Here is a 9,247-nt window from a genome sequence, read left to right on the forward strand (position 1 = left end):
GCTTATTTATAAAAGTAAATATATAAGTAAAATTCTCTGCAGGTTATTCTTAAAACTTTGTACTCTTTAATTATATATTAATTGCAACTGAGTTTTTTTTTTTTTCTTTTTTGGTATTTTGTTATTATTATTATTATTATTATTATTATTTTAAGATACATACAAATTTGGGTTTTGGATAAAATTAATTCATATTGTTGGTTTGAGAGTAATATTGTTATAATAAATTAATTTATCATCATTTAAGTTAAATTTTTGTTGTGGCAAAGCGAAAAATGATCAAGAAGTTAATTATTTACATATGAAAAATTATATATTTTCTCATAAAAAAACTATTTGTATATAATTTTCTTTTAGTAAAAATCTGTAGAAGTCCTGGCGTGGAGGGCGAGATCTTGTTGGCAGGGGCAGTCCAACTACCATGTGATCTTATTTGTGATAGTGGCACTGTCATTGTATTTTCTCATTAATATAGAGCGTTGAACCTTACCCTGATCAAGTTAATTGGAAGCAAGCTGACATATTTTCCTGTTGAATAATCTTTTCCTAAAATCTACATTTGACAATGTTTTCGGAGAATTTCCATATTTGCTTTATTTATTTTTGATAATCAACAATGCTCTCTATTTAAACATATTAATTATATATATATATATATATACATATATTGACTCAAATTCTGATTTGATTATTTTATTATTAGGTTCTCCTCTGTAATCTGTTTGGCTGCTATGGTGGTTAAGATTTAAAAATAAAAAAATAAAAAAAAGAAAAAAGATCCAATTTCATAAACATCGTATATAAATCGTTGAACTTTCATGTAGGAAGGAGAGCAACTGAGTTGGAAGTAAAGCAATCATCACAGACTAAATGAACAAAATGGATTGGATATAATTAAAAAAAGGGTGTGAAACCCCAGCTGAATACAAAAGTTTCTTTCGCTTTAGATATTTCTGAACTAATTATTTTAAAAATATATATATATATATATATATATATATATATATATCCAATTTCATCAACATCGTATATAAATCGGTGAACTTTCATGTAGGAAGGAGAGCACCTGAGTTGGAAGTAAAGCAATCATCACAGACTAAATGAACAAAATGAATTGGATATAAAGCTGAATAAAAAAATTTCTTTCGCTTTAGATATTTCTGAATTAATTATTTTACATATCTCTAATAATATTCCTAACTATAGCAGCCTTTAGATGGTTCTTACCATTTTTTTAACAAACCCAAAATTCTTGACAGAATTTTCTCGACAATCCCAAGGAAACCCATGCTTAGGTTTCCCATTACACTCACCAAATCATCTTTTTTACCCTTATAATTACCACCAGAACCTATATCATATCCTTGCTTGGTATCCAAGAAATGGGTGTTGAAGTGTTCAGCGCCGTACTTGCTATCCCTTCTGATCACTTCATCTTCGTCTTCTTCGGCGAGTAAGTGGGCTGGAGTATGTTCCAATCCCTCGGCTTCCCATTCTTTAAAACTTATATCAATGTCATGGTAGTCTGCTCCCGCCATTGCCAGAGCTTCGAAAGAGAATGATGACATTGGGAGGAAATGATTATTCTACCACTTCTCTTGCTGGTAGCTCAAAACAGAAGTTGATCTCTGAAGCTGTATATGCACTTTTGGATGGTTTAGTTTTGAATATTTTTAGTTGAAGTTGGGTTGCATGCATGGTTTGTATATATATATATATATGTGTGTGTGTGTGTGTGTGTGTGAATGTGTACATGTCAAACATAGGAAAGAAACTTTGAATTGTAGAGGAAGAAACGTAGTAATTCAAGAAAAACATAAAAAAGAAAATTTGGAATTGTAGAGAGAGGGTAATAAATCATGAAAGTATATTATACTCGTGAATATTTGTTGACCAAACTAATTTGAAATGCTGAATAGTTGTAAAGGCTAGGCTAATGATGATGATGGAACAAAATATCTCCGTATAATTTTCTCAAAATAAAAAGATATTTCTGTTACTGTATACTGACCAATGAACAAATAATTCAAACTCTTGGTTTGATGTAATATTGTATTTTATTGATGAAAGCCATGATGCAAATTGAGGTAAAAACTGAGCCAAGGCTGCGTTCATTGGGACCTTGCAGATTAATATTTTACTTTTTGACTGATGCACGTGCAAGAATACAAGATTTAAAAGTGGTTTTATGTTGTGAGGAAGCCAGTTGCAACGTCCCGTGTTTGTTCAATAACCTTGATATAAGATCATTCAGTACTCCTCTCCAATTTCTTCTAGTGTGTTTTTCTTGGGGTTGCAAAAGATCTTCTGCCAGCCACCCAAAAAAAAAAAAAAAAAAAAAAAAAACACAAAACAACAAAAAAAACAAAAAAACCTTGCCAATACATAATCTTTAGCAAAAATTGAACAATAAGTAAAATACCCTTTTAAACCTGAAGGCAAATCGTAGTAGCTCAACCGAAGAGCAGGAAGAATGTTGCACTTGTCTGTAGGCAACTTCCATATATCACTGTGTAGTATATCTTTCCATTCGTTGATATGGTTTTTGGAGCACCGAAAACCACCAAGCAATTTTACAGCTAAAGGGAGTCCATTACATTTTTTGACAATTCCTTTACCAATTTCTTCAAAATCTTGAACCACACTTGGGTTTATTGCTTTTTGGAATGCATGATTTTGAGGGATCCTCAAAGGTTTCACCATCTTAGTGATCTCAGGTGTTCTCTGCTGACTTTTGGTAATGGAGGCATTTTTTCAAGGAATTTTTTATGTTTAGAGAATTGTTTTGAAATATCATCTATTGGGATAGCCTGTATGGTCTCATTTAAAGTATGATTATGCATAGAAAACCCTCTATGTTGAGCTTTTCCCCCCCTCTACAATAGGAAAGCTTATGAGTAATTTGTAATAAAAACCACAGGAACTTTTCAATATGAAGAATTATGTTCAGAATATTACTCATCAAATATGAGCCATTATCTTTCATCAGAGTCAAGACTGGTCGTAAATTGTAAGATTTTAAAGAAAAATAAAAATTAAAACGAGTGATTAGTTTATAAGGATTAACATGAAACGTAAAACATGTGAAAGCCTACTCTGCCTATTACACAGAAGAGGGGAGCAGGAAGATGTTTGCAAACCATTATAGATCTTCCAAAATAGTCTTCAACAGTCAACAAATTACACTATTCTGACAATATAGTGAAATATCTTACTGCTATTCTACAGTAATTGCAAAGGATTTACTCTACTTATAGGCCAAGTAATCATCAATTTCCGCAGGTGAAAGAACCCTGAAGCTAAATAAGCACAATTTATACATAGAACTGTTAGATGGGATTTAAAGAAATAAAACTCTTGCATATAGCAACATTGGACAAAATCAATCAAGCCTCTTATCTGTCAAAGTAAGCAAAAAGACACTTTAGCTATACCAAAGCCAACATCTATCTCATATCAGCCATAGCCAATATATTTGTTACCTACTGTAATTCTACTATTAAATGTACAGAGTTAATAGAGAAACCTAGTCAAACAGAAATTCTAGGTGCATCCACAGCCAAGGGTATGCAGGGTAAGAAAACAGGGGAAGTTGGCAACTTCCACATCAGCTTCACCTTCTTAGCACCTGGTAGACATATATGAGAATCCATAAAATAGAGTGACAGGAGAAGTCAACGCAGTGGAAAAATCTAGAGAAAAGAAGCAGTTATATAGACTGAAGGATAGAGGTGCATGGTCTATCTATCTGCAAGAAATCAAAACTTCATTTTTTGAGTATGTTTAAGGAAAAATTTTCCCTGAATATAAATCAAATACAATGTTTTTTATTCTACTTTTCACATTCAAAGATTTTGTGGAGCCATATACAATATCCATACTTTTCACATTCAAAGATTTTGTGGAGCCATATACAATATCCATCTTCACATAAAAGGTTTCAAATTTCCAGGCGCTTTCAATTTTCTGCCTGAGACTTTTAGGAAAGGAGAGAATTTCTTCCACAGAGGCTCCAATTCTGAATTGTTGGTATTCAATGGAGTTCCTACATAGCCATCAATATTAATCAAGGTCAGTGGATTTGCTAGTCTAAATGGATGTAAAGTATCCTCTTTATCTTTTCAAATTATTTGGGATTTTATTTTAGTCTCTAGTATCAAAGTTCTACTATGCTATGCATAAGTGTACTAATATTATATGATCTAATTTAAACCTTTTTATCCAAAAAGTGGATGTTTTGAAGAAAGTTTTCGGATGCTATGAAGCTTTTGTACTTGTCCTGTCTTTAAGACTTTCTTTTCATTTTGGCAACATTGTATTACTTTCATGACATTAGTCTGCATGCCTTAAGCTCACAAATGAAGCTTCGCAGAATCATAGACAAGGATTCAAATCTCAGAAGCAGTTTGAGACTGTTAAAGAAAGCATATATGGTAATAGGAAGCAGTTACCTGAACACTGAAATCAAGAAGAGCTACAAATGAACATGAAAACCAAAATGACTAGATAATAGATCTTGTATTGGTGATTGTAAATGAAAATCACCATTATGATACTTAAAACATTTTGCAACAGGATTCTGCAGTTAGATACAGTACTTAGTAATTAAGTATATAACTCTCCTCTTATGTATGTAAATAAAGGAAACAATGAATAATGGAATGACTTACAGGCAATGTTTATCCGAGGGATGCGAGCAATTTTTAGCCAATCTTCCCCTGTATCTCTCTGGCACCGGTCAGCTAGCGAAGTATGACACCTGATGATATTCAGCTCAGAAAGAGAATCGGGCAGCCCTTCTTCTGGCAAGCACTGCAGCTTATAGCACTCTTTAATGGTCAGTTTTTCAAGGCATACCAGGTCTTGAAGAGCCTTGCCGTTCAAGGATTTGAGGTTTGGAACATAATCAAGCTTAATACACGTCAGAGTGGTGGGGAGTAGCCCTTCCTCAGGAAATGAACATTGGACGTCCACAAAGAGGTTCCTGCACCTGTAAATTTCCAGCGATTTTAAATTTGAAGGCCATCCTTCTTTTGCAAGTGACTCCAGTTTACCACACCTGTCAATTTTAAGCGTATGGATGTTTGAGGGCAATCCGCTTTGACTTGGAAATGTCACCAGCTCTGAACAAGATCGTAGCTCCAACGAACGCAGCCATGGAAGTTGATGACTTTGCAATGAAGCAACCAGTTGTTGGCATTTCTCGATGACAAGAGTAGTCGAGGATGGAAAATGAGGTAAGGACTCCACTTTTATCTTCGGACATGCTTCTAATATAAGGGTTTTGAGTTGTGGGAAAGCTCCACCTTCTGATCCTTCCCTTCCCATCAATGACCAATCCTTCCATTCTCTTAATTCTCTAAATTTATAAAGATGTAAGAAATTCAGGGACTTGAATGGCGGTGTAATCATGGAAGAAGAAGAAGAAGAAGAAGAACTACTGCTTGTACTGCTGCTGCAATAATAAAATTCATCACCTATTCTCTCCACCATATCAAATATATTAATGTGGAGATCTTTCAAAGATGGTAGCTGTCCAAGCTGCGGCAGCCAACAACAATTTCTACAATCATTTAGTCTCAAAGATACCATGTGACGAAATGAATGATGTCCTATCCAACTTGGAAACCTTGTACCTTGGTAACAAAAAAGTGTTAGTTGTTGGACATTTGTATGAGGTTGAAGCCTGTCAAGTACCTCTCGTACTTTCTCCGAATCATCCGTTTCACCACACCACTCCAATACAAGTTCTGTAATATGCTTTTTATTTGCCAATTTCGCCTCCAAAACATCTTTAACATTCACTATATTTTCAAGGTTTTTGATCTTAAGAGAACCCCGCAAATCTTCAAGATTACCCAAATCTTTAATATTACGTCCACCATTTTTGTCCACAAGAAGGGCAGGTTTTAAATATTGCAGATGTTTCAATTTGCACATTTGCTGTGGCATCTCAGTTACCCCTGTATACGAAAAGCCCAGATACCGCAGGTTGACCAATCTTGACATATCGGTTGGTAAACGAGAAAGATATCCACAAGAACTCAAATTCAGAGTGTGCAGATCATGCAGATCACATAATGTGTCGGGTATCTTTTTAAGTCTAAAACAGTAAGACAAACCCAAATATCTAAGACGCTTCAAATTGCCAATTGAATTAGGCAACATAGAAAGTTTAATACACAAATGTAACAGGAGTGTCTGCAAATTATAGAGAGTGCAAATTGCATTGGGTAATTCTTCAATTTGAGTAAAAGATAAATCTAAATACCTTAAAAGCTTCAAACTACCAATCAAATCAAGGCCTGTTGTAATAACACTGCCATATAGAGAAAGTGCTCTTAAACATCGCATTGGTTTCAATTGTTCAAAATTTGTCAAAAATTGTTTAGAACAATTAGATTGAAACAATAAAGTGCGAAACACCTTATTTTTAGATAAATATTCCTCTAGCTTCTTGATATCATGGCTCTCAGATGTGATGCATGACAAATAACGAGTTTTCCCGGTAAAAACTTTTGAGTAAGCATCATCAAACCTCAAACAAAATTCTCCAGAAACAAAGGAAGCCAAATCATTAACAAGGTCATGCATGATAAAACCGTTGTCACTACAATGAAAGAATGACCTTGATGTAAGATCATTAAAGTACTCCTCTCCAATTTCTTCTGGCATCTTATTTTGTTGGGGTCTCAAAAGATCTTCTGCCATCCACAACATAATTAATTTTTCCTTTTCAAACTCATAATCTTTAGGAAAAATTGAGCAATATGCAAAGCATCGTTTTAGATGTGGAGGCAAATAGTAATAGCTCAGCCAAAGAGCCGGAAGAATGTCACACTTCTCCTTTGGCAACTTCCATGTATCGCTGTGTAATATATCTTCCCATTCATCGATATGGTTTTTGGAGCACAAAAGACCAGCAAGCGATTTAATAGCTAAAGGAAGGCCATTGCATTTTTTAACGATTCCTCTACCAATTTCTTCAAAATCTTGAATTCCACTTGGGTTTATTTTTCGGAATGCATGTTTTGCAAATAATTGCCAACTATCTTTATCAGATATTTTTTCAAGGCAGTAATTTTGAACGGTACCCATCATATATCCGATGCCTCCAATGCGTGTAGTCACAATGATTTTACTCCCCAATGCTCCTAACGTAAATTGACTCTTTAAGTTATCCCAGAGGTTATAATTCTCGTTCCAAACATCATCGAGAACAAGGAGAAACTTCTTCCCTTCTACAACTTTCTTCAATTCACTTTGAAGTTGATCTGGATGCTTGATACAGCAATCTTTTTGTTCAGTGATTCTTTCAAAAATTGTTTTTGTCAATGTGAAAACATCAAATTCATTTGACACTGTAATCCAAGCTTGTAGGTCAAAGTTTTTCATCACATTGACATCATTATAAACAAGCCGAGCAAGGGTGGTCTTTCCTATACCGCCCATACCCACAATAGGAATTACAGATATGTTATTACTACCTACCACATGATCATCATCAGACAGCAACAGCTTAACGATGACGGCTTTGTCATCGTCTCTGCCATAAATATCAGATTCTTCTTCCACAGGTAGTAGTGGTGGAGAATATGATGAAGATTTATTCTGATGATCAGAACATTCTGAAACACTCGAACCAAGATGAACTTTTTGGTTCACAATGGCTTCTAGTGTGTGAAGGATCTCCACTATCCTATCTTCAAGATTCTTAATATTGAATCTAGATGAGAAGTTAAGTACCTGGAATATGCGGCTTCCAGATTGACCACCTCTAATCTTGCATCGCAAAGCTTCAGTCTCAATCTCATACGCCAAGTCCTCTGCATGGTACATGGTGTCTTTAAGCTCATCGAGCCACTGCCTCACATCTGGGTCTGATATTTGCTTCTTCTCAGCATCATTCAGCGATGCCTTAACAGACAGCAACATGGTCTTGAACTTCTTGAGCATCCCATCATCGAGTTTCTTTCCACTAACAAATTTGAGGACCTCCCCAGAAAGAATCATATTAAGGAACTGCTCAAAATAAGCGGTGAAAAAAGCTTCAGCAATCAGTTCAGCCATGGATATCGAAAGGAGTAGCTCTTGAATTGCAAACAAACAGATATAGAGCAACTTGAGCAGCAAGAGGGTGTGTTGTATGGTGTTGTGTTGTATGGAAGTGGAATTAAGAAATAGCTTTATTATGCTTGTTAAATCTTATACCTGTTTCTTTGGTCAATGTTGGCTTGCTAATTTCTATTCCTTTTAGATATTACTTTTATTCCTTAATTTGTGATTGGTGCATAGTGAATGAGCACGCATAATTCAGCCACAAGAACCGAACAAAAAAGTAAATAAAAGAAAGAAGAAAATGCAACGAAAGAACGCCCTCCGACAAGGTTACTATCTCCTTTATCCTTTTTTCTTTTTTTCTTTTTTTATTTTTTTCCTCTTGTCGTTTTTTTCTTTTCAGTTTTAGTGTTTTACATTTGGGTCCCATTCTCATTGAGTCATGAAGTCCGGTTGGCATTATTGGGATATGCTTTTTCCAAAATTTCTACACAAGTAATGTCCTTTTCTTCTACGGACAAATTTTGTTTTTTTTTTTTTAATATATGTATTATCCAAAAGTTTTTTTTCCAATTTATGTACCATATCAATAATTCCAAAAGCAAAAACATATTCGTTTTAATATCGAATGTATCTTAGGTAATATAAATGATTAAACTCAATTTGCAAAATTTAGTAAAATAAATTTAATTTTCATTTTGTCGTCAAAAATATACTTTTATGGTTTAGATAGGGATGTCAACGGGACGGGACGGGGTCGGTTTTTAAAATCCCGTTCCCATCCCTGTATGGGATTTTTCATCCCATCCCCGCAATTTTTCCCGTTTTTTTAGAAGCGGGGCTGGGACGGGGATTCCCCAATCGGTGGCGGTGCGGGGACGATTTCCCCATTTGTTTTTTTTCATATAATTAATATAATTTTTTTTGATAAATTTATATTAAAAAAAATTCTTCTATAAGCAAAATATAAATAAAATGACCAAAAATATAATAAAAATACAATAAAAGATATCAAAGTTCAAATTTATAATTTTAATAACATACATTCTCAAAAAATACAATATAATATAATCCAAATACATAAACATAAAATTTATAAAAATACACATGCACACATAATAAAGTTTTACTTCTCATTTCCTTAAGTCTCCATGAAAGAATGTTCCGTAAGAGTTGATTGCTACAAAAA

The 9,247-nt window shown here is 34.1% G+C and overlaps 1 protein-coding gene across 2 annotated transcripts; it reads right to left on the bottom strand.

Annotated features, from left to right (window-relative positions):
• Positions 1 to 1,121: 1,121 nt before the first annotated feature.
• Positions 1,122 to 8,204, bottom strand: LOC107425384 (putative disease resistance RPP13-like protein 1). Of its 2 annotated transcripts, none has more exons than XM_016035386.4 (2): positions 4,671 to 8,204; positions 1,122 to 3,628 (listed from the first exon to the last, which is right to left on the bottom strand). In XM_016035386.4, exons 1-2 carry the CDS (start codon positions 8,068 to 8,070, stop codon positions 3,531 to 3,533), a joined length of 3,498 nt encoding a protein of 1,165 aa, XP_015890872.3. In that variant the 5' UTR covers positions 8,071 to 8,204; the 3' UTR covers positions 1,122 to 3,530. The 2 variants fall into 2 exon arrangements, with proteins under 2 accessions (XP_015890872.3, XP_015890873.3); XM_016035387.4 differs by lacking the exon at positions 1,122 to 3,628 and adding an exon at positions 3,746 to 4,045 and having other exon boundaries at positions 4,671 to 8,201.
• Positions 8,205 to 9,247: the final 1,043 nt, after the last annotated feature.

This window comes from Ziziphus jujuba, chromosome 7 (genome assembly GCF_031755915.1).
Source record: "Ziziphus jujuba cultivar Dongzao chromosome 7, ASM3175591v1".
NCBI classification, from domain to species: domain Eukaryota; kingdom Viridiplantae; phylum Streptophyta; class Magnoliopsida; order Rosales; family Rhamnaceae; genus Ziziphus; species Ziziphus jujuba.

What these genes read in the sequence shown, in the direction of transcription:
- LOC107425384 (XM_016035386.4), bottom strand. Translation starts at nt 8,070, where the DNA reads ATGGCTGAACTGATTGCTGAAGCTTTTTTCACCGCTTATTTTGAGCAG. An exon ending in CCCTCGGATAAACATTGCCT is followed by an intron (nt 3,629 to 4,670) that starts GTAAGTCATTCC and finishes TATGTCTACCAG; the next exon opens with GTGCTAAGAAGGTGAAGCTG.